Raw genomic sequence first — 26,923 nt, 5'->3', positions numbered from 1 at the left:
GACTTACAAAAACAACTGAAAGCCAGCATATTCTTAGCACTGAAAACAAGTAATGAAGTCAAACTTCCCAGGTAAATTTAATGCTATATAATGGTTAAAATGCTATGGTAATGTAAACTATAAACCAAACTTTCTGTGCAATTTTTCTTCACTGAGAAGTATAAAAAATTATACAATACATTCATTCTCAGTTTCACTTTTTTCTAATTAAACATGGCTAAGAATACAAAGAAAAACAATATGGTAGAATAACTTTGTTTACATATAAAATTCATTAACTATTCAGAATTTTGAAAACTTTTGATACTGGTCATCTAGGAGTTACCTCTATTGAATGTCCATAGAACATACACTTAAGGAGATGTACAACCAAATATTTCATGTACTTTTACCATGTAGTACAGGTTTATAAGCAGGCAATACTTATGTTAGCAGAGTAAAGTGCAAGAAAACACCATTGGTCAAACAACTGCATTACCTATAGTGACTGGTTGATGCAGAACCAACAGTTTAATTTAGTAACAATAACAGTAACAGTAATAGGATGATAATAATAAACTGGTTTTATGGCTAAATTTAGCAATTGGAATTACTCATGCATGAAAAGACAGTCTCTCACTCTTTTATGAAAAATGGAGAATGTGTTATTTAATGATCCACAAAATAATTGTTTAAAATCACTCACTGTGTGACCTTGGATCAGTTACTTAAATTTTCTGTACCTTTGTGCAACAGAGTTTTTGCATTATGTGACAGAATTTGGTTAATGATTCCATAGTACATAGCTCCCACTTGACACGGTATTATTATTTTTTTAGAGTAAACTCAAGGACTTAGAAAATTACATTTGTCTTGGGTTACAAAATATTTTGAAGATATTGGGAGTGACACATTTTTTTTTAGAACTTTCAAAACATACCACAATACTTAATTATAAAAGCTGTGACCATTACAAATGCCATTATAGCTTACTATTTTTTAATAGTTGATATTTTCTTATATGGCTAAATAATTATTTTCACATAAGGATGGATTTTTACTTTGATACAGCGATAACATTAGATAATCTGTTGAGAAATTATCTTCATTATAGGTTTTACATTTACTGACAAATTAATATGCTAACTTTTCCTGTGTGAAAGTTATCTAGCTGTTCACTAATCATGCTGCTATTCACTCATTAAATGGTGTTTTAGAGCCCAGACACTGAGAAGTCACCTTTGCTTTGCCTGGTTCTTTATACCCGTCTGAAGAAAAACCTGCTGTGTTTCTATCTAGAAAGGAGCTAAGAGAGGGTTAGAATTAAGAAATTGAACAGACTTGAGTCATCTTTATGTGGTTTCACTATTTAGTTTTATCTTATTCCTGAAATTTTATTCATATATATATAGAGAGAGAGAGAGAGATTTTTTTTTTTTTTTTTTAATCAAAAGCAAATACGGTGCCTGGGTGGCTCAGTCAGTTAAGCGTCTGACTTTGGCTCAGGTCATGATCTCATGGTTTGTGAGTTCAAGCCCCACATCAGGCTCTGTGCTTACAGCTTGGAGCCTGGAGCCTGCTTCAGATTCTGTGTCTCCCTCTCTCTCTGCCCCCCACCTTTGCACTCTCTCTCTCAAAAATAAATAAACATTTAAAATTAAAAAAAAAAAAAAAGCAAATATATGAGGCTTGACTTCACTTTTCCATGTTTAGTATAACATAAACAGTATACTTTAATATTATCTTGTAGAAGATGGTAAACATTTCCATAGTACCTCTCACTCACATTTTCTGATAAAAACTATATTGTGTATTTTACTATTTAGTATTTTTATTGGTACAAATAACTTTACTACAAAGTCTTCTTTTGTAGACTTCTGTAGACTTATTATGTATTTAATATTCATAATGTGCCCATAAATTTTAAAAGTTTATTTACAAATTGATTTACTTCTCTCAGTTGAAAAATAATGCAATTGGTATCAAACACAGCTAAATTACAATTTCATAAATTTCTAAACACCTTTTTCTCTGACAACTTCACATGTACATTAGTTAATGCAGATGTGGGTATTTACTACTGAGGGCTGAAAAGAAAGTGGCCCCTAATTCTAAACTTCTTGTGTCCTAAACCCTCTTTGAAAAATTCTAGGGCCTCTACTCCTTTCAAATATTCCCACTGGGCATGTTCCACATTTATTCCTTGACTTCCCTTGGTTTCTCCTGGTCTGCCTTTCAAAACCAAAGTGGAGGAAGGGATGATCATAGGTACTCTGACTTAATTTAAAATTTTATTATGTCTACTGGAGTTTATGCAAGTCATTTCCTCTTTCTGGAACTTAGTTTTCTATTTGCAAAATGAAAGGATCAAACCAGATGATCTGTAAACTTCCCCACTATCTATAATTTTATTATGCTTTTAACTATGCACTACTTTCAAATCATAAATATGAGTTAGCAATAAATTATTTACACATTTATTAGGTATTAGCAATTAAAATTCATGAAAAAAGGGGGGGCACCTGGGTGACTCATGGTTCATGAGTCGAAGCCCCGTGTCAGGCTCTGTGCTGACAGCTCAGAGCCCAGAGCCTGCTTCAGATTCTGTCTCTCTCCCTCTTTCTGCCTCACCCTGCTTGAGCTCTGTCTCTCTATCTCTCAAAAATGAATACACATTAAAAAAATTTTTTAAATTCATGAAAAAAGTAAGGTTAAAAAATGCAGGATGTTGATGAATGAGAATATTATTTTTTAAATTGATGTATTTATAAGTATTTCACGTAAAATTTTTAGTGTATTTCTAAATACCATGGGTTACTCTGTACTCTTAAAAAAACTAAATACTAATGTATGCTAACCTGTGTATATACTAATCTATACTAATACTAATCCATAACACAAAATCATGGTAACTTTTAAACTTATTTAAGCATTTATTGTGATATTGTCATTGGTATAGTGGCAAGGTATGAGAGAAGAGAGAGATACAAAATATATAAGAATTGTGATAAATTTTTTATATGTGACCTCTCATTTACATCTTACACAAACCCTACAAGGTAGATATTAATTTACCCTTCTTACAGATGAAAACAACTCAGACACAGACTTATATAATTATTTTTCCAGAGCAGTACAACCAATATTTTGTTGCAAAGCCCATGCTTGGTCCACTGCCTGAAGGGGCTTATAATCTACTGAGAAACAGGAATATACACAATTAATCTTGTGACTGCAAGAACAGAGTGAGGGGATAACACCAGCCTTAAGGTTCTAGACTGGAATCTTTAGAATTATACTCAAAATTTTTAAGTTATATCCTAAGTGGGAGTGGTTTTAGGGCATTTTATGTGAAATCTGAGATCTACGTTTGATCTGTGTTAGAGAGGTATCTTTAGAACTAATGGATGTGGTCTCTAATCCCATTTCACCAGCATGGCAATATTAGAAAGTCAGAATATGTTACTTGTGTATCATATTTAAGTTGTGTTCATGGTTAAAAAGTATAATAACCTAGTTCCTTATGAGTGAATAAGACCGCATTAGGAAGTGGTAATTTTAACTTAGGTAGTAGTTTTAATTTAAAAACATATGGGGCGCCTGAGTGGCTCAGTTGGTTAAGCGTCCGACTTCGGCTCAGGTCACGATCTCGCGGTATGTGAGTTCGAGCCCCGCGTCGGGCTCTGTGCTGACTGCTCAGAGCCTGGAGCCTGTTTCAGATTCTGTGTCTCCCTCTCTCTCTGACCCTCCCCCATTCATGCTCTGTCTCTCTCTGTCTCAAAAATAAATAAATGTTAAAAAAAAATTTTTTTTTAAATAAAAACATAAAATAAGGGTTAATCATCACTATTTGAGAATGAGTTATTTTAAGTTTTCTTTACAGTTAATAGCTTGTTTTTTGTTTTGTTTGTTTTGTTTCATTGAAGCTTTCTACTGTTTTTGATTAAAAAAAAATGGGAAAGAAAGAGCACTTTCAACTTTAAGAGCCATAAAATTTGTCTTCTGTATTCAAAATGGAAAAAAAAAACCCAAATGTATAAAAAAATAAAATTAAATAACAAAATATATACTTTTTCTCTCTGCTTTACTTGGGCAGAGCAAGAGGAATTGTAGAGCAGGGTATCAACCACTCAACATCTGATTGATAAGTGTTACACTAAATTTTCTTCAATCTTTAAAATTCTTCCTGACATCTAACATATGTTTTCCATTTCTTCCTAGGACCAGTTGAGCCTTAAGGTCCAAAGTAATAAAATTAGCAGACAATTCAAAGAAGCTGATATGGTTTTATATCAACTTTTAAAGTAGTGAAAATATACAAAATAAGTACTAACATGATTATCAAAATATAGAAAAGGAACACATGAATTGCATATAATTGGTAGAAGCAAACACATTGCCTTTATTAAAAATCCTAAATAACATATTTAGTCTTGATTCAGATCTAAACTTCTTTCATCTCTGTACCATGTGTACTGGAAACCTGTTCAAGCAATATCATGTAATCAGAAAATGTTAGTAACCTCAAAACCTTGTATATGCTTCACAGGCAGAATGAAAAGAACTAAGGTGCAGCTCTCTAACATAAAACCAGTACATTTCATTCTTCCCCCAGACCCTGAAATCTTCATCAGACAAAACAACTGAATCAAAAGTTCCATGAAGACAGAGGCTGTTTTCTACTCTCCTGAATCCCCAACATCTAGTTTCTGTCTAGCACACAACTGATACTCATTGCTCATTTGCCTACAGAGTGACTGAATGAAGTACAGAGCTTGAATACTTCAAACTGCTTGTAATTTTATTTTTTCCTATAATGATCTATAGGAATAGTCTGGCTACTCTAATATTTGCAAATTGGAAATATTTTTGGTTCATTATTTAAAAGAAATAATACATGGGTGGCTCAGTTGCTTAAGCGTCTGACTCTTTGATTTCAGCTTAGGCGGTGATCTCACAGTTGTGAAATCAAGTCCCACATTGGGCTCCACATTGACTGTAGAGCCTGCTTAAGATTCTCTCTCCCTCTCCTTCTGCCCCCTCCCCGGCTCATGCTCTCTCTCTCTCTCTCTCAAAATAATAATAATAATAATAATAATAATGATGATAAATAAAAGAGATAATACAATACCTTTGAATTCTATGAAGCCAGAGGTTTATGAGCTAATGAATAAATTCAGAAGCTGAGTACAAACCAGTAAGAGTTTAATGTACACTGGGTTTCTGTATGTATTGTCTGGAGACATAAGGGTATAAAGACCTAATGCATTTTCAATACCAGTAAATCAGGCCAATGGTGGAGAGAATAAAAACCCAATGATAAATAGACAAACAAAACAATTTCACTCTTAACTGTACAATGCTTACTTTTATACCATAAACTCAAAAACTCCCTTCTGTCAGGCTGTCAGTTTCCTGAAGGCTTGGACTGTGTCTGTCTTGGCATCCTCAATGTCTACCACAAAACTCTAAAACTTTTTGCTCTCAGGAACAAAAACTTTTATACTTTTAAAAGTGTAAAAAAAAAAAAACTTTTCCACTTTTGAAAGTTCTTGAGAATCTCAAGAGCTTTTGTTTATATGTATTATATTTATCATATTCAAAATTAAAAACCCAGAACATTTTTAAATCTTTATGAATTCATTTAAAAAAAAATAAACCTAGTATATGTCAACATGAATATGATATTCTTTATGAAAGATCATTATATTTCAACAAAAAATCTTGTGAGGGCTATGTTTATACTTTGTAAATCTGTTTCATGGCTGGCCTGAATGAAAAGAGTTGGATTCTCCTAAGCTTCCACATTTAATCAGATGTGACATGTTATTCTAAGTGAAATATATGAAGAGACTGGCTTCACACAGGTATGGAACTGAAGAAGAGATGAGCTTGGGGACTGCCCTAGGGGGTCATCATTCCACACTGTGAAACCACTGATCTGTAATATCATTTGTCATATGGCTATTGTTCATTAACTATTTGCTAAATTAATAAAAAGTTTAGGGAAAAAGAAATAAACTCTCAGGGCATAGAGATAGAGATAGAGATAGAGATAGAGATAGAGATAGAGAGATACACAAATGATTGGTACATTCATTTAGGATTCAACTGATAATTATTCTTTATAAATGCTATTTTGCTGAAATAAAATGTTAATTATCCCAACTCCTCAATTCACTACAACTAAATTGGGATGCTTATCAAAAGAGGGTATCTGAATGAAAGAGTGAAAATCTGTAAAAATAAAGCATGTAATCAAAATTTTAATAGAGAGATAGAGATGACTAGGAAGAGACATTGCCCTTGAAAAAACTCCAAGCATAACCAAATCAGGTAGCTAATTCAAATGCTATATGAGTCTGCTTAAAGCAGTAAATCAGATTGAAACACTACTGAACACAAGCTGGATTCTAATATTTTTAGTGTCTACATGCCATTTCTAATTAATCTATAAAAACCACAAGAAAAAACATTTTGATTATATTTTTAGCACTTCTGCTTTCAATATTAATAGGAATTAACCAAATACCTGAGAAAAGACACTGATTTGAACATTTTACAATTTCCAAAATTACAATTTTTGTTGTTTAAAAACAGCCTTAAGTAAATTCAGATTTTTAAGTAAATAAAATTCTTGAGATCAGGTATTAGATTTTTAAAATAATATCTCATCATGTGGCAATGAATAAATAAATAAAATTACTTACTTTTCCTTTTCTTGAGGCTGAGTCACCTGAGAAGCCATTTTAGGTTCTGTTCCAAGATTTTTTTGCATCCGCTGCCTCCTCTTTCTACTTGGTGCAATATCAGTGACATCAGGACTTGAAATGATGGAATCATCTCTAGAAGTAGCTAAAATAAAATGATATGAAAATGTGACCCAATGAAATTATGCATATAATTTGTAAGAACTTGCTGCTTTAGCACTGATATGAAGTGGCACAATTAAAATATGGCACAACTCCTTTTTTTGTTTTAATTCATGAAGATTTGGTAAAGCGAACCAGCTAGATTGTAATACTTTAATATAAAACATAAAGTTTACTGTATACATGGAATAACTTGATCAAAACGGTCTCTGCCTATCTTGCACAACAACCTTCCCAAATACATGATAGGCAGTTTGATCTCTCAGTGCTGGAATTAGATAGAAGTGCCTTAGAGGCACCTCTAAAAGGCGTCTGGGGGGAAAACACTGCTATAGGAATAGGATAAATCAAATTGATAGTAAACAGTAATTATGAACAGGAATGGGGACTTTTGCTAGTGATCCAGAGATAATTTCATACTCTTCAGCCAACCGTGGGGGATAAGCACAAGAGAAATGTAAGAAAACTCAAACAAATGTCTCTACTGAAGCTAACCCATTAAACTACCCCTAAAAGTACTTATACACCTGAAACAGAAGCAAGAAAAGAAACATGTTTGATTTATATTCTTTATTCTCTATAAACAACTTAGTTCCAAAGAGCTTTAGGGAAGTTCAGAATTCTTTCATCTAATATAGTATACTCCATTCTAATACATATTTATATAAAAGAGCCCCTTTGCCATTGGTAAATAATGAACAATATCAACGTAATTTAGACTTTGGGTATCTTGCTGCTTCATAGGATTTTCCTCTAGCATGTTGACATTTTATAGTGATCAGAAGCAAGTTTTCATCCCAATTAAAGAGAAAGTCTTAACAACGTGTAAAGTCCTAAAAAAGTGCAAATGAGCGGCTAAAAATCCTGTACAGGTCAATTCCTTTAGTATACATAGGGGCTAGTTTAGTGGATTCAAGAACCCTACACTTTACAACAGTTAAGCTTTCTGTTCAAGAAAGAAGCTGTGAACATGTTTCTCCCTGTAGCTTGAATCAGATGTTCAATTTTGATGAAAAGTACTGGAATCAAATGCACTCAGTAACTGCCATCTCCTTGATTTGAGGGGAAATGTGATGCAAATGGTTAGTTGACTGTGATGTTAGGTGAAAATGTTGGCAGAGAGTTAGTGGAGTTAATATTTTCATTAGGTTTGTAACCAAAGAACTAACAACAACAATGTAAAGCTGCATAGGTTTTGAGTGGTATGCCTAAAATTAATTTCCCCCATAAGCTCATTTTCAGTGCACAATTCTGCAGAATGAGTGGTTTATCAGGCACACATGTATCATATTCTAGAAGAAAAGTCTGTATTTTGAGTTCTCACTCGGTGTACCCCATGCTTCTCTGAGTGGCCTGAAATTACTTGAACGTTGTTGACCACTCTCTTGAAAGTGTTTTGTTTTTATTTGTGTTCTTAAAATGCCTACTATTTTTCAGAACGTATCGGTAGACACTTCGCTAGAACTTAATACTGCTACCTTCATCTTACTTATAAAGAAACCACAGCTTTAGAGAGCTTAAGTAACTTGACCTCACACAGCCTTTGAGGTGATATTTTATCACATAACAACTAAAACATATTCCTCCCTAATGGATAAAGTATTCCTTGATAAATATTAACTGAATAACAATCTGAAGCTGTGTAAGTTATTACGGCACAGAATTTCCACTAGGTTTCTTACACGTTATTTTACTAATCCCTACAAATGAGTTACAGAAGAATAGACAACAAAGGGAGTTTCTCTGAACACAAGCTGAGTAACTTCCTTAATTTATTAGGCTATGAGAGGACTATGGAAGATACCTGGTTTCCTGATTTCTTTCCCAGTTTGCTCTCACCTAGGATTTACTCAAGTCACATAAGCAATAAACAAAGTACAGACTTGTCTATGAACAAATCTAGCAAGAGTGTCAGAGTTATTTCAACTGTTGATAGACTTGAAAAATGAAAAAAGATTGCATTTAATGACATGTTGGACATCCAGAAGGTAATAATATTAAATTTGTTTAAATTAAAATGTTAAGGTAAAATTAAAAAAAAAATTACCAAGAAGTTCTGATATTCAAATCAAAACTGCCAATAATGACTTAACACATTGGCACCAAAGAGGATGTTTTACATGCAATATGGTTACACTATGTTATAAACTTTAGGATTTACTTTAAAATACAATGCGTATTAAATGTGGGTTGTTAGGGTGAGCTATAGCCCTGGTGCTGCTAGCATCTACTGAAAGATGCACAGCTCAGGAGCAGATTGTTGGGATTCAAAGCCCATACACTTGAGGGAGCTACTAGAGGCACTTTTGTTATTTGTATATAAATGAATAATAGTTTATTAATTAACATACTGAATGACAAAAATGTGTATCACTTGGTGAACACAAGGCACCAAAACAAGCAAGAGGAAGATTGCATATAGGCTCTCATGAGTGAAATTAGATGTATTCCAGATACACAAATTGACCAAAATATTTTAGAGGTACTCTCCACTACTTTATGAAGAGAGTTTAATCCACTGAGGTCTGTTTAACCTTGGAGATGATACTCTCTGCTAAATTTTTAAGTGGTTCTGGGTCCACTTGTGAACTCTGGACAATTGTGGTCACCTGATATCAGAAAGAATCATCACTCTTGCCTCAGGAATCACTGTATTTGCCAAAAGTAATCTTCTTATATGAGAATGTGACTGAGACCCCTAAAAAGACAGACAGCTGGAATTTCTTCAAGTTTATATAACCAGTTCATAAATTATTTTGTGCTTATTTGTTAGTAAATATTGAGAAATTTATGTGTGTTGGGGGGAACTTAATCTGATAATTTACTATTATCCTCATACTTCAATCTTCTTAATATCTTTCATTATTTACCACAAAGAACCTAAAAGTTGTGTATAACCAAGTGTTTCTGGTCAGTTCACCGCACCGTTTTTATTCCTTTTTCTTGAAAATTACAGGGTAGGCTATCTATAATGTGGTCATGAGGGAAAAGGGCTAGCATGTAAGTTAATTACTATTTAAACGGAATATATCTTTTTTGGTTTTGTTTTTTTACTATGGGAAACAGTTTTCCTTCAGTTTATTCTACACATGTAATAGAAAACTGTATTATAATAGATTTTCTTAATTCATATATTCCTTTAAAATAAAGTTTTGGTTGGGGCACCTGGGTGGCTCGGTCGGTTAAGTGTCTGACTTTGTCTCAGGTCATGATATCACGGTTGATGGGTTCAAGCCTCGCGTCGGGCTCTGTGCTGACTGCTCAGAGCCTGGAGCCTGCTTCAGATTCTGTCTCCATCTCTCTGCCTCTCCCCTGCTTGTGCTCTGTCTCTCTGTCTCTCTCACATATAAAAAAATAAATAAGAAATAAATAAAATAAAAAATAGTAAAATAAAATAAAGTTCTGGTAATGTTTACATAGTCTTTAATGAAAGGGAAAAGGTTCCATTCTATTCTTTCCTCTCCATCAATGCCAGAAACCAGAAAGAAAAGGCACAAGTTCCACACCTGGTACCTAAGTGTTGAATTTTTTTTAATGTTTATTTATTTTTTAAGGAGAGAGAGAGAGAGAGACAGAGTGCGAGTGGGGGAGGGGCAGAGACAGAGGGAGACACAATCTGAAGCAGGCTCCAGGCTCTGAGCTGGCACAGAGCCTGATGCGGGGCTTGAACCCAGAGACTACAATATCATAATCTGAGCAGAAGTTGGATGCTTAACTGACTGAGCCACCCAAGGCGCCCCTGGTATACACACACACACACACACACACACACACACACACACACATGAAGTCAAATATGGGACTTCCAAATCTGTATTATTCATAACCTTACATATTTTTAAGGGCAACAACTGAAGTTTTCACTTTCAAGTACTGCATTCCATTTTTTTTTTTTTATTTTTTTTTTTAAGGTTTATTTATTTTTGAGACAGAGAGAGACAGAGCATGAACGGGGAAGGGTCAGAGAGAGAGAGACACAGAATCTGAAACAGGCTCCAGGCTCTGAGCTGTCAGCGCAGAGCCCGATGCGGGGCTTGAACTCACGGACCACGAGATCATGACCTGAGCCGAAGTCGGCCGCTTAACCAACTGAGCCACCCAGGCGCCCCATGCATTCCATTTTTAAGGAAAAAATCAATTCTTACTAACTTTACCAGATTGTATACACTTATTTTACATATGAAAAATAACTTGAAGAGAGATGGACAAAAATGGCAAATGTTCAAAGATAACGAGAAGAAATGTGGTCTAGTTGGAGTAGTGTCCATGAAAGATGCAGAAAATGACTGGATAAGTATGGACAGCAAGGAAGGAGGGGAGGGAAAAAGGAGATCCTAAATAAATACGCTAAATAAATTTGCTACCTTTCAAATCTAGGCAGAGAAGTATGAATTTAATATTGAATGTTTTTTTCCCCCTGAGATTTCACCTCCAGAATTCTCAGTTTCTACTATTATCATCAGCCTCTATCATGACAATTTGTCTTTCACCATTTCCAGGATTTTGTTTCAAAGAGAAAACAAAAGAAAAGAAAAAAAAGAACTATTGCCAATGAACTTACTACAGCTGAAACACTGATGGGCAGAGCTGTGGGATGAATTTCAAGTTCCCATTAGGTTCACTGAATCCAGAAAATGGAGAATCTTTACACAAGCCTTGTTATTGTGAAAGGTGGCTCCAGAGAAAGCCACACTTCTTCTCATCTGACAGAAGAACTGCAGGAGTTTGGCAGGAGTAGTTCAGACATGAGAGGCAGTGTTGGCTTCCCTGGGTACTCTCCATGTCTCGATGTCCAGACGAAAGGACACTGTTGGCTAAACTGCCAGCCATCTGCATAAATCTCATAAATTTACCTGGTAAACTACCCGCTCAACTGTGTACTCCCTTCCAGCACAGCCCATTTCGGTCACTTCGGTCAGGCTAGTAGCTCCAATCCACAGCAATCTCTCCTTTCTCTGTTAAGTTTCATACACACTTCACTACACACACACTGTCATATACTGTTACTCTTTTTGTGGATACCTCTTGTTTCTTCAGTTAGATCATGAACACCCTCCAGCCAATGGCCATGCCTTACACTTTGCTATATCCCTAATGTATCACCCACTAGTGTTATAATGATCCTGAAATCATTGTTTCACTGTATGCTAATTTGGATGTAAATTTTAAGAAGTAAAAAAAAAAAAAAAATACTGTTATAATGAGAAATGTGAAGACTTGAACCCTGTATATTTTATTTTTAAATCAAAACTTACTCATTTACGGCCCTTTAGATGAGGTGTAGGGAAAAGTACAATCAGAAGATCTGGGTCTGGGTCTCTACTGCCGCATTTACTTTGACCATATTACGGAATTTAAATTCCTAAGATGACAAGCATATTTTAAACATGATTTCTGACATGATTAAATGAGATAAGATGCTTTATAAATTTTTATAAATTTTTATTTAGTTTATAAATACCAGTATTTAAATATTTTTAACAAAATTTGTATGTCCTCATAAAAGATCAAGTTGAGATTAATTTAGATGACTCTGAGGAACTTTTAGGCTATCATCCATAGCTTAAGAGAGACATAAAAGAAAAAAAACCAAAGTAAGATGAATTTATGGTTTTCTAAATTCAAAATTACCCAATTGTCATAGAACTATTATCTGTTATAAATATACGGTAGCCAGTCTGCTGTGGCTGCTTTCACTATTTTATTCATTTACTCATTTCACAAATATTTATTGTGTTTACATTCAATAAGTCATTTTGTTGTATTTCAAAACACATAAAATATTGAGAGGAAACCCCAAAATCCAAACCTTAAGATACTACCCTATGTAAATCTGAAACTTCAAAAAACACTATTTCTTTCACTAGGGAAAATAACCAACCAGTGACTTGGGCTACTTCATGTTTCTGTAGTTTCTCTTACTGACAGGTATAAAGATAAGTAAAAAAGAAGCTGAGATAAGGTAGGTCACACCATTCTTCAATGACCAGTATCTTAAAGTGGCCTATCTTGAGGTAGTAAATTTCTAATCTGACCAAAGAAGCAAACATTATTTTCCCTCACCATTCATCAAAGAGCCCGTTTTCAAATCTGTAATCAGTTGCTACCCAGTTTTCACAATCTAATCTGAATAAATGATGACCACCTTACACAAAAGGTCAATGGTTTAACTTATTAATCAATAATCACCAAGTAAACTGATAATTAACATCACACTAAACACTTAAAAGAGTGTGTGTGTGTCTGTGTGTGTGTCCACATATAAATACTTTTCCAAAAACCAGCCTCCTCTTTTAGCCGGCACAGCTGGAAGTGAGACTTAATGACAAATACCTACTGACATTGGGGTAATGGAAGAGGTCATCTTTGGAAATCCAATACTCTCAATGTCAGAGGCAGGGTGGGCTACTAAAGATAAAGTACAGACTCCAGAAGTATTCACAGCAAAAAAAAAAAAAAAAAAAAATGATAATTTGAATATATTAAGTATTGTTCTGCACCTACAAAACAATGTGATTGTTTAAAAAACTGAATGAACTCATTTCTTTAAATCTTAAAGATTCAGTCATTCCTTTACTTTATTCAACACATATTTATTAAGTGTTTTCTATGTGTCAAGGACTATCCAGAAGATACCACTACCAGGTATTCAAAAAGATTACAGTTAGGTAGAGAGGAAGAACACTACTATTTGCAAGAAAACCATAAGTCACATAAGCAATTATAAAGGAACTACTTTAAAAGTTCTAAGGTGCAGCTTTCCAACCTTTTACTATTTTTTCCAAATTAATCTTTGAAGATTTTTCTTTTTCATTATTAAGCACTAATTATAACTTAATTTCTCACATTACTTTTCTTCTTATATGAATATTTCTTTTGAAAGCATAATCATCAGTACCAGATGGCTCTGAGGTAGACTTCCCAAAAGAGAAAATTTAAAAGGCTAGCTCACTTTGAGTAAACTGACAAGAAAAGATTGGGTTTTAAAATTAAGTTTTGGGGTGCCTGGGTGGCTCAGCTGGTTGAGTCCAACTTCGGCTAAGGTCATGACCTCCCGGTTCATGGGTTTGAGCCCCACATCAGTCTCTGTGCTGACAGCTCAGAGCCTGAGGCCTGCTTCTGATTCTGGGCCTCCCTCTTTCTCTGCCCTTCCCACACTTGAGCTGGCTCTCTCACCCTCTCTCCCTCAAAAATAAATAAAAGTTAATTTAAAGCAGAGATAATACCAATCCTTCTCAAGCTTTTCCAAAAAATAGAAAGGGAAGGAAAGCTTCCAGACTCATTCTATGAAGCCAGCATTACTTTGATTCCTAAACCAGAGACCCAGCAGAAAAAGAGAACTACAGGCCAATATCCCTGATGAATACGGATACAAAAATTCTCAATAAGATGCTAGCAAATCGAATTCAACAGCATATAAAAAGAATTATACTTCATGATCAAGTGGGATTCATTCCTGGGATGCAGGGTTGGTTCAACATTCGCAGATCAATCAACGTGATACATCACATTAATAAAAGAAAAAAAGAACCATATGATCCTGTCAATCGATACAGAAAAAGCATTTGACAAAATTCAGCATCTTTCTTAATAAAAACCCTTGAGAAAGTTAGGATAGAAGGAACATACTTAAACATCATAAAAGCCATTTATGAAAAGCCCACAGCTAATATCATCCTCAATGGGGAAAAACTGAGAGCTTTCCCCCTGTGATCAGGAACATGACAGGGATGTCCACTCTCACTGCTGTTGTTTAACATAGTGTTGGAAGTTCTAGCATCAGCAATCAGACAACAAAAGGAAATCAAAGGCATCAAAATTGGCAAAGATGAAGTCAAGCTTTCACTTTTTGCAGATATTATATTATACATGGAAAACCCAATAGACTGCACCAAAAGTCTGCCAGAACTGATACATGAATTCAGCAAAGTTGCAGGATACAAAATTAATGTACAGAAATCAGTTGCATTCTTATATACTAATAATGAAGCAACAGAAAGACAAATAAAGAAACTAATCCCATTCACAATTGCACCAAGAATCATAAAATACCTAGGAATAAACCTAACCAAAGATGTAAAAGATTGGTATGCTGAAAACTATAGAAAGCTTATGAAGGAAATTGAAAATATAAACAAATGGAAAAACATTCTGTGCTCATGGATTGGAGGAATAAATATTGTTAAAATGTCAATACTACCCAAAGCAATCTACACCTTCAATGCAATCCCAATCAAAATTGCACCAGCCTTCTTCTTGAAGCTAAAACAAGCAATCCTAAAATTTGTGTGGGACCACAAAAGACCCCAAATAGCCAAAGTAATATTGAAGGAGAAAACCAAAGCGGAAGGCATCACAATCCCAGACTCTAGCCTCTACTACAAAGCTGTAATCATCAAGACAGCATGGTATTGGCACAAAAACAGACACATACACCAATGGAATAGAATAGAGACTCCAGAATTGGACCCACAAAAGTATGGCCAACTAATCTTTGACAAAGCAGGAAAGAATATCCAGTGGAAGAAAGTCTCTTCAACAAATGGTGCTGGGAGAACTGGACAGCAACATGCAGAAGGATGAAACTAGACCACTTTCTTACACCATTCACAAAAAATAAACTCAAAATGGATAAAGGACCTGAATGTGAGATAGGAAACCATCAAAACCCTAGAGGAGAAAACTGGAAAACACCTCTCTGACCTCAGCTGCAGCAATTTCTTACTTGACACATCTCCAAAGGCAAGGGAATTAAAAGCAAAAATGAACTTTTGGGACCTCATGAAGATAAAAAGCTTCTGCACTGCAAAGGAAACAATCAATAAAACTAAAAGGCAACCAACAGAATGGGAAAAGATATTTGCAAATGACATATCGCACAAAGGGCTAGTATCCAAAATCTATACAGAGCTCACCAAACTCCACACCCAAAAAAAACCAAATAATCCAGTGAAGAAATGGGCAGAAAACACGAATAGACACTTCTCTAAAGAAGACATGCAGATGGCCAACAGGGGCGTGAAAAGATGTTCAACGTCGCTCCTCATCAGGGAAATATAAATCAAAACCAAACTCAGATACCACGTCACTCCAGTCAGAGTGACTAAAATGAACAAATCAGGAGACGATAGATTTTGGAGAGGATGCGGAGAAATGGGAACCCTCTTGCACTGCTGGTGGGAATGCAAACTGGTGCAGCCGCTCTGGAAAACAGTGTGGAGGTTCTTCAAAAAATTAAAAATAGACCTACTCTATGACCCAGCAGAGTAGCACTGCTAGGAATTTACCCAAGGGATACAGGAGTACTGAGGCATAGGGGCACTTGTACCCCAATGTTTATAGCAGCACTCTCAACAATAGCCAAATTATGGAAAGAGCCTAAATGTCCATCAACTGATGAATGGATAAAGAAATTGTGGTTTATATACACAATCGAATACTACGTGGCAATGAGAAAGAATGAAATATGGTTTTTGTAGCAACGTGGATGGAACCGGAGAGTGTTATGCTAAGTGAAATAAGTCATACAGAGAAAGACAGATACCATATGTTTTCATTATTATGTGGATCATGAGAAACTTAACAAAAGACCATGGGGGAGGGGAAGAAAGAAAAAAAAAAAGAGAGAGGGAGGGAGCCAAACCATAAGAGACTCTTAAAAACTGAGAACTGAGGGTTGATGGGGGGTGGGAAGGAGGGGAGAGTGGGTGATGGGTATTGAAGCGGGCACACCTGTTGGGATGAGCACTGGGTGTTGCATGGAAACCAATTTTACAATAAATTTCATATTAAAAAAGAAAACGTTAAAAAAATTTTTTAAATAAAAATTAAGTTTTAAGCATCTGTAAGGGTCAACTCAAACAGCATTTCTAAACTGAAGTTATACCATCACCTTTTGGACAGTCCTTTGTATGGTGCCACAACACTCTTAGATTTCATCATGCTATAATAATTTATCTAATATTTGTAAGCTCTATGAAGGCAGGGGTTGTTTATCTTATTCACTGTTGTTATAAGACAGACTAGCTGGGTTCTAAACACACAGTAATCCCTCAATGAATATTAGTTGATTAACTGATATAAATGCTTAAACACTAACGAAGTTAACAAATAACTTCTTAAAAATTATTTTGAATCCATGTAAAATACTATACTACTGTTTAGCTATGTGAGCTGCAACTAGTCTAGTTAACATTAAGAAAAGGAAAATATTGGGGCGCCTGGGTGGCTCAGTCGGTTAAGCGTCCGACTTCGGCTCAGGTCATGATCTCGCAGTTCGTGAGTTCAAGCCCCGCGTCGGGCTCTGTGCTGACAGCTCAGAGCCTGGAGCCTGTTTCAGATTCTGTGTGTCTCTCTCTCTCTCTGACCCTCCCCTGTTCATGCTCTGTCTCTCTCTGTCTCAAAAATAAATAAACGTTAAAAAAATTTTAAAAAAAAGAAAGAAAAGGAAAGTATCAGTGAGGAAAAGCAGTTTATGAAACAGCAAAATTAGCTTTCAATTTATATCATTTGGTAGTTAAAAATAACAAACACTGGAAAGCAGTTCTAATGGTTAATGAGTTTTCTGAAAACAAAACTACAATTTTTAAGCTTTCAACAGCTTTGTAAAGTGGCCTCTGCCTGTGACCTGTGTCATGAAATGTTTGGACTGAACATAAAGCTTTCATTGTTGTACATGAGACAGGTATGGTTTGCTGTCAATGTAAGGCAATTTTTAACATTTTATTCATAGAGATTGAAAGGTTTTTAAAATTTTCATTTTTTAAAATTTTGGTCAACTTTTAATAAAACCTAGATTTTTTACAGAGCTTATTAGGATTTCATTGAGGTAATATGAATGAAAACTTTGGATACAAAATGAAACATAAACCCGTTTTAGAGAAATGATATATGAAATCTTACAGTTTTGTTTTGTTTTAAATAATGTATTTTAAAAAAAATTTTTTTTAAATTTTCAGACAGAGAGAAAGCAAGAGCAGGGAAGGGGCAGAGAGCACGAGAGAATCCCAAGCAGGCTCCACGCGGCCAGTGCACAGCCCCATGTAGGGCTCTATCTCATGAACCATAAGATCATGACCTGAGCTGAAAGCATGAGTTGCATGCTTAACCAACTGAGCAAGCCAGGTGCCCCTGTTTTAAATAATGTATTACCAGACTCCGGGTAACTTGGTTAGAAGGAGGACAAGATCACTAGTTTAACTAGCAAGTCAAAATCAGAATAGGATTAAAGTGGCAAAAGTTGGGGCCCTTGGGTGGGTGTCTCTCTCTCTCTCTGTCTCTCTACCCCTCTCCTGCTTGCACGCGTGCTTTCTTTACATCAAAATAAAAAATAAAATGTGGCAAAAGTGAAGAGCTGCATAATTATATGGTAAACTAGGTAGATAAGAATCATCTTATGTCACCTAAAGACCTTCTCTTTTAGGTGACAGACACTTTCTTTGTGACTTTTAAGTCACAGACCTTTTCTTTTTTAGCAGGAAGGACTTGACTGAGGTTACATGACATGATGTACTTTTCCATTTTATTTTGCCAGTATCTGTTTAATCTTTGAAAATTTTAGAATAATTTTGATACATTAAGAAAAAGTAGTCTATTTTATTTGCATTTCTTTAAACCCCTGTGTAATAAGATTAATGCCTTTGTGATATAATTTAGCGATCTCATAGTGGTTCTGTAAAGAGGCAAATATGAGGCTAAATTTCAGAGGCTTCCCTTGAAAACTGTGCAAAGATTTTCAAAAAGATCTGCAATGCTACACATGTCCCAACTAGCCTTCAAACCAAATGTGATTAAAGCAATACTTTTACTAAGGATTAAAAAAAAAAATTCTCTGCCAAATAGTCAAATAACTAAGATAATGTTTATACTGAGTTAATAAAATACTTCAGAAGGATCCTAAACCTTACAGTTAATCACTGACAAAATGGCTATAGGTAATTCTGTAAAGGTTTTTGTTTTAATATGTAAAATTAGGTTTGAAGAAGTAAGACCAAACAGTTACCTGTGGTATAAAAAAATGCCCCAAAATACATGGTTCTGGGAGAACAGGAGAGCTACATGTAAAAGAATGAAACTGGACAACTTTTAACACTATATATAAAAATAAGTTTACATTAGATTAAAGACCTAGATGTGAGATCTGAAACCACAAAAATCCTAAAGGAGAATGTAGGCAGTAATTTCTCTGCCACTGGCCACAGCAACATTTTTCTGGATACTTCTAAGGCAAGGGAAACATAAGCAAAAATGGACTATTTGGATTAAATTAAAAAATAAAAAAAGCTTTTGCATTTGAAAAGAAACTATCAATAAAACAAAAAAACCTACAGAATGGAAGAAGATATTTGCAAATGATATATCTGTTAAGTCACAAGAATAAAAAGCACAGCATAAGAAACACAGTCAATGATATTATAATAGCGATGTCATAGGGCAGATAGTAGCTGCACTTGTGGTGAACACAGCATAAGGTATAAACTTGTCAAATCACTGTGTTGTACACCTGAAACTAATGTAACATTGTGTGTCAACTATACAAAAAGAGAAAAAAAAGGCAAAACAAAGCCCTGATTCTATAATTCATGATGCTTTTTAAAACTTATTATCTTATATTATCTGAATTTGATAAGAAAAACTAAATGTACTCTAAGGCCATTTTTAGGCACTTTAAGGTGCATATTGGGTTACATGTCTTGCGCAAACAAGAAAGCTTTTCTTCAGAAACTTTATTTCCAAACATCCACATGCTTTTCTTTACATTAAACTTTTGTTTTTATTTGTTTTTAATTGTTTTAAACATGTTATTTAATTTTGAGAGACAGAGAGACACAGTGTGAGCGGGAAAGGGGCAGAGAGAAAGAGGAAGACACACAATCTAAGGCAGGCTCCCGGCTCTGAGCTGTCAGCACAGAGCCAGACAGAGGGCTTAAACTCATGGACTGCAAGATCATGACCTGAGCTCAAGTTGGACACTCAGCCAACTGAGCCACCCAGGCACCCCAAACTTTTGTTTTTAATGGGCAACTTAAGGAATTTTTGTTTGTAGATTTTTTATTTTCCAATAAAAACTCTGTAATGTTTTTATTCTAAAACAAATTATTGTATATCCTTTAACCTTAATACTCAAAATTAGACAAACAACATCAAAGTAATTTTAAGCATTGATTTGACAAAAGTAACAGTGGGAATTTATTACAGTTTATTATGAATATACAGTTTCCATTAGATCTATTTATGAATCTTATTTAGCAATCACTGTTGGAAAAGCCTGTAAAATGCCACTATCCCATAACTTGCCAAAAACCAAACTGGGAATCCTACTTGATGCCTTCCAAAACTTCATCTTGCACATCCTATCAGCACCTTGTAAAAGGTTCTTAAAGTTGTCCAATAATTCTCTGCATCCGGAGTATTCCACAATCCTTTCCCTAGATTATTGCTATATCTTATAAATAGCCAAAGTGGTTACAATTCATTCCCTAGAAAACATCAAGGGGAATTTTTCTAAAACTGCAAATCTAATCAAGTCATGTGCTTTTTCAATGCCTTGAAAGCAAAGGTAAAACTCTCTAATGTACTTAATATCTCTTTCTTCTCTTGGTTCAACTAACTTTTACAGTCTTACTGAATTTTGCCTGATGCATCTATCATTCTCTCTCTCTCTCTCTCTCTCACTCACTCACTCACTCACTCCCTCCTTGGATTTTGCACATACAATTTTCTTAAGATATAGTGTTTTCCATCTATCATTCAACTGGCTCTCACCCATCCTTGTTATCTCAGAAAAGATACTACGTTAGGAAGCCTCAGACGTCTCGGTTAAATGTTCCTCCTCTGGGTTCCCATAGTATCTTTTACTACTCTTATCACTGTAGTATAGAGTGGGAAGGTCACAGACTTAGAAAAATGAAGTCTGGAAAAACTGTTTTGGGTCTCCTAGGGAGCCATATATACAGTGGGGTTGAATCTTATTGTACAGTCAGTGCACATGGCAAACAATCACAATTAATCAAAGCTACCCTTAAAGATTCCTTAAGTTCCATTAAATACAGTCATATGTAGTGTATATAATTCTGTATATTTGTCCATAAATATTTCATAACTACCATGGTGTGCAGTTTTGTAGAGACATTGTATTTTGAAAAAAAAATTACTCAAGGCCTTCAATAACCTAAACACATCATCAATATGGAAACATTTGACTTGCTAGCTCTCCTGGTTTAAAGTCATTATTTTATTTTATTTTATTTTATTTTATTTTATTTTATTTTATTTATTTTTCTCAATATATGAAATTTATTGCAAATTAGTTTCCATACAAAACCCAGTGCTCATCCCAAAAGATGCCCTCATTTTAATCTTCTGTGGAAGATGTATCAGTTCCTCTAATGCTTCCCTAGGCAGATTTTTCTATGGTTCTCAATTAATTTTTCATTATTTTCTTTCATGGATGAAGATATCACCTTACTTGCTTGGCTACCTAAGTAGTGCTTACCATTTCTTTGTCAACAGCCTCACACCTTAAAGTTACTCACACTTGTTCATAAGTTTTTCCTACTGATATTAACTCTTGTCAGGCTGGATTCCTTTCATTACTGGTGGACATACATTTGTTAAGTGGAATAATAGGCAAGTGGCAGAACTATTTAAAAATAAAAGTTTTTAACTCCTGGTAAAATTATATTTGCCTAGAAAATACAGTTAAGGAAGGTTAAATTAAATATATATTAATAAATATACAATTTTTACATTAATATATAACATGTATATAAAAGGCTACTGTAGTATAATTCATTTTTGAATGACTAATAAGTCCAAATTTCAATTTTTAAAGTATTTTAATTTTTTTAATGTTTATTTTTTAGAGAAAGAGAGAGAGAGAAAGAGAGAGGGAGGTCGGGGAGGGACAGAGGGAACGGGAGACACAGAATCTGAAGCAGGCTCCAGGCTCTGAGCTGTCAGCACAGAGCCCAGTGCAGGGCTCAAACTTGTGAACCACAAGATCATGACCTGAGCCAAAGTCAGATGCTCAACCGAGGCTCAACTGAGCCACCCAGGTGCCCCAATTTTAATTAAGGTATTTTAATCATGAAATGGGAAGTGGGGATATCACAGCATAGTAGGCCTCACAGAATTATCATCTTACTCTCCCTGAAATTTATAAGTTTTTTCACCTATACATTTACCATAATGCTTCGTCATAAGTTAAAATGGACAAACTGTTACTATAAAGAGCTAGAATTTTTAGACATAATTTTGTATAAGATGGGAAAACAGATAAGGCTACCAATATAAGAAAAGTCTTTCCAATGAAGTAGGTGCTACATGTATCCCCGCATTTTGGTATTTATAATTATTCCATAATTAACTGAAATTTAGGAAAAAAGGTCCATCATATTGCCTACCATACTGCTGGTATTCAAAATATTTTTAAATGAAAATAGCAAGAGGGGCGCCTGGGTGGCTCAGTCGGTTAAGCGTCCGACTTCAGCTCAGGTCACGATCTCGCAGTCCGTGAGTTCGAGCCCCGCGTCGGGCTCTGGGCTGATGGCTCAGAGCCTGGAGCCTGCTTCCGATTCTGTGTCTCCCTCTCTCTCTGACCCTCCCCCGTTCATGCTCTGCTCTGTCTCAAAAATAAATAAACTTAAAAAAAAAATTAAAAAAAAAAAAAAGAAAATAGGAAGAGAAATACTGAAGATTTTATAAATAAAATAAAATCTAAAAGACGGCAAAACTTTTGTAATTAAATACAAACTTAAACAAAAATAACATAAGTTTGACTGATTTGTTTATCCATAAACATAACTTCTAAAAAAAAAAGAAGCCAATAATATTCATTATAAAGCAAACACTGAATTCAAAGCCTAATACATTAAATTAGAGTTGTCATTTAAAATGCTCTTGTGGAGAATATTCTGACCTTGTATAAAGGAGTATATTATTTGTAAATAATGGTTACCAGATATCTTAGCCAAAAAACACAGTTACACAGGAGAAGTTATCATAACACAGCTGGGAAAATACAGAAGCAGAAAAAAATGTCTGTAAGTGTGTTCACATAGACAAATAGATCTATACCTATACACATACATGTCTATAAATAAATCGGAAAATAAAAAACTATAAGTGTTCTAAATAAAAGTGAGAAGCACTATTGCTAACTAAGACCAAAAATAGGGGTAAAAAATAACTGGGAAGAAACTAGGATAAATAACTTGATTGAGAAAATACAGAAACATGAAGGGAAAAAACAGGGATCTTCAAGAATCAGTATTCAATAGACAAATAACACACTTCCTGGAGGTCACAGGATTGTTGTGGATGCCTATGTAACATGTTTTAAACTCACTGTCTCCATAATTGCCGTTGGATTTATTTGACCAATTTGAATTGCAGAGGAAAAAGGTAAATTTAATGAGTTCATAAATCATTCTGAGTAAAACTGATGTTATTTTCTTAGAGTGGAATCAGCACAAAATTTTTGCCTAACTTTGTGATTCAGGGACTGAGTCAATAGAAACAAAAAAAGAATACCCACATTCTTTTGGATATCATCTTTGATGCCAACTGTAATAATTTAGATACCTCCTCTTTATAAAATTTTATAAAACTGCCCTTTAAAAAATTAATAGACACAAGCTCTACTCATAAAGGTATAATAATACAGAAACAACAATTAAATGGAAAATACATAGATTAAAAAAAATCACTGCCCTTGAACATGTGGTACCTTTTTTTAACAGGGTTAGGTGGCAATTAAAAATTTTGTAAAACATTGTATGTTGCCAAAACGTATCTAACAATAACACTAAATATAATCATGCAAGGTTTAAGACCTTCCCAAGAGCTAGACCTTGGCTAACAGTAGCTTAGATATCAAGCCCATCATGACATGCCAACAACTGGCTTGAATCCTAAATTGAGGGAAGCAGAAAGAGTACAACTAAGCAGTAAGCAATTCAATCATAAACGATCAAGGTTGGGCAAGAGGGTGGTATGAATACATCTTACTACCATGACTCTAAAGCTATAGAAAATGAGGGTATAGAGACAAGTATCCAGATAAACAAATGTCATCTCTCAGAAAAGTAACTGAAATGTCTGAGTTATCCAGATAACTAAGAACTATGTCACTACTTTGGGAGACCTAGCCTCAAATTTTCTTCTTTAGATCACAATAATATACAATAATATTAGATCTAAATTTGTTTTTAAATAGAAAAAGAAAACAGGTAGGAAGAGAGAGAGAGAGAGAGAGAGGATAAAGAGGGGAGAGAGAGAGGGAAAGAGAGGGTGAAAAGAAGGAAATTTTAACCAAACTGTTATCTAAAATTAATTTGTATTTTTTCTTCTCTGATCAAATGATATATTTTAAAATGTCTTTCAAATAATTATTTATTTCATCTATATTCATTTTCTAGATAAATAATTATTCTTCCTTAATGCAGATATCAAATGAACATTTTAAAACTGAAAATTTAAATAAACTCACATGTTTATAGTCATGAAAAAATCTTACACAATTATTCACAAAATAATTTGTCACTAACTTTTCCTCATTTACCTTATATGTATTAATGTGTTACTTCTATGATGCCAATAAAATTATATTCCTAGGTTTCTAGTAACCACATGTTTCTGTTTTGTTTTTAGACAATAAATTATTTTAAAATCTACTAACTCTAAATTGTTACACTAACCAGGGTAAGTCTAAAAATTAATAAGGCCACTTCCTAGACTTCCTTCTTCAAGTCTATATGGCAACAGATTAATTTCAAAATCTCTTGTTTCAGTAATTATAATAAAGAAAATAAGGGACCCTAATGATTTAAGCCATGAATAGTTTTTTATTACCAAAACACCTGTTGCTATTTCAAAACCTATTTTCATTAAATACAGAAGAATGTTGATTTTGTTACCCGAGGACATCAAAAGCTAAGAAAACAAACTTTCTTTAATGTTAGAACCATTCTCAGAACACTTTTCCCAACCCAAGTGATTTTAACATGCTGCTCCTTCTCAGGATGGGGCTTTTATAAAGTATTTTACATTAATGTTTCAAGCTGGTGTGACTTATCTTTGATATGTTGCTAATATATAGCAATGTTTAACTTCTTCAAAACAGCACTGTTAGTATGAATATGTAAAACCGACCTCAGCAGAAAGCAACCTCTAGAAAGCTGGATTTAATTTTATCAAAACTCATGTTAAAGATGTTTTCAACTTCTCAACAAGAATTTATTGGTTTTCAACAGTGGACAACAGTCAGTATAGGACTATGAATACAGAAAGAAGGGAAATACAAGAGGTGAGTTCAGGATCACTCTGTGTTTCTGACTGGAGGCATAGTCTGGACCTCAGTACAGGGAGGTAGATGGAGCCCTAGTAGAATACAATGATTTCACTCAATTGTGTTGAGGCAGAAATTAGAATTTGGTACTATTGAAATAGTTGGAATCTGCAGTACAAAACACTGGACAACATTTTTGTAAACAAAAATGGGCCCCAAAAGGGGACATCTCAAATTGTTAGATGAATAATAAACTGCACATGCACTGAGCAAGACTGTAAGGCCCAGTAGAAAATAGCCAGAGCTGTCACCTGAATAAAAATTCCAAATGTTAAAGGGGTGCCTGGGTGGCTCAGTTGGTTCAGTGTCCAACGCTTGATTTTGGCTCAGGTCGTGATCTCACAGTCATGACATAGAGCCCTGCATTGGGCTCCACACCCAGTGTGGAGACTGCTGAAGATTCTTCCTCCTCCTCTGCCACATGTGCTCTCTTTCTCTCTCTCAAAAAAAAAAAAAAAAAAAAAAAAAAAAAAAAAAAAAAAAAAAAAAATCCCAAATGTGACATACACTATGAGATGCAGAGCATCTGACTGGTACAGTAAAATACCACACTGAAAATGCTAAGTATTCAGGAGACATCCCTAAAAAGTCTAGAGCCACCCCAATTAAGCTTGGAAAAAAGGATCAAGTTTATTTGCCAGTAAATTAACTACCTGCCAGGGCAAAACTCAATATTCGTTAAAAGAAGACCACAGATTCCAGACTCTCAACAACATAAATTATAATAAAAAAATTACTGGACATGTAGAATAGGAAAATGTGACCCATAATAAGGAAGAAATCGCCAATACTTTCAGTACATAATGAGGAGAGTTATATTCACTACATTCACCATTATAAAATAGTACAGCTCTTAGAATTGTAGAAACATTACATGTTTAAATTAGTTATACCCCTTCAATTCTAAAAACATTATCTCCAAAAGATATGCTCTAAGAGCCTGCTTTCATCTGCCACATCCCCACTATTGCTTATTCCGCTCTCCATTAATTCAAGTCTTTCTCAGCAACAGGTACACAGCAAAGAAATAAGCTATTCAGAGCCCTGAACATCAACTTTTGGCTCACATATAAGGAGGCTGGGTAGGTCATCAAATCTAGCACATTATTCTTTCTTGCCCTTCCTTCCTACACATCATTAAAATGTGCTTCCAATTTCCTCATCTATTGCCTCCTTTATCCTGCTGATGTCAGTATTCAGGATCAATGCTCTGTTGATATCTTTCTGCTAGCTCTCATTTTCATTAAATTGACCCACAGTCCTTTCCAGGGTAATTGTGTGCAACTGACTGCCTTTTTCATGGTTAAGAAACTCCTTGTTCAAAACTGAACTATGTCTCCCCAAGATTCATGTATTAAAGCCCTAACCCCCCAATGTACCTCAGAATATGACTATATTTACAGAGATAGTCTTTAAGAGGTAATTAAGGTTAAGTCAGGTTATATGAGTGGACTCTGTTCTGATATGATTGGTATATGTATAAGAAGAGAGACACCAGAAATGCTCACACACAAATAAAAAGCCATGAGAGGACACAGCAAAAAGCACAACCATCTGCAGATGGAGAGATAGGCCTCATGAAAAACTATACCTGCCAACACCTTGATCTTGGATTTCCAGCCTCAAGAATTGTGAGAAAATAGATTTCTGTCATTTAAGCCACCCAGGCTATGGTATTTTTTTTTATTATGGCAACCCTAGCAAACCAATATATCTGTAAATA

The 26,923-nt window shown here is 34.7% G+C and overlaps 1 protein-coding gene across 7 annotated transcripts in view; it reads right to left on the bottom strand.

The window, feature by feature from the left end:
* The window catches only part of XRCC4 (X-ray repair cross complementing 4), a 318,042-nt gene that overhangs the window by 176,774 nt on the left and 114,345 nt on the right, over nt 1-26,923 (bottom strand). For all 7 annotated transcript variants that reach the window (XR_007461795.1, XR_007461796.1, XM_049649769.1 and 4 more), the window contains one exon: nt 6,690-6,834. Coding sequence is in view for 5 of the 7 variants with exons in the window: in XM_049649769.1 (XP_049505726.1) it covers nt 6,690-6,834 (145 nt within the window). In the remaining 2 variants the exon portion in view is untranslated. The remainder of the gene's footprint in view (nt 1-6,689; nt 6,835-26,923) is intronic.

This window comes from Panthera uncia (assembly GCF_023721935.1).
Source record: "Panthera uncia isolate 11264 chromosome A1 unlocalized genomic scaffold, Puncia_PCG_1.0 HiC_scaffold_17, whole genome shotgun sequence".
Classification (NCBI taxonomy): Eukaryota; Metazoa; Chordata; class Mammalia; order Carnivora; family Felidae; genus Panthera; species Panthera uncia.
Note: the sequence above shows the minus strand (reverse complement) of the source record. Positions and strands in the feature narration are given on the sequence as shown.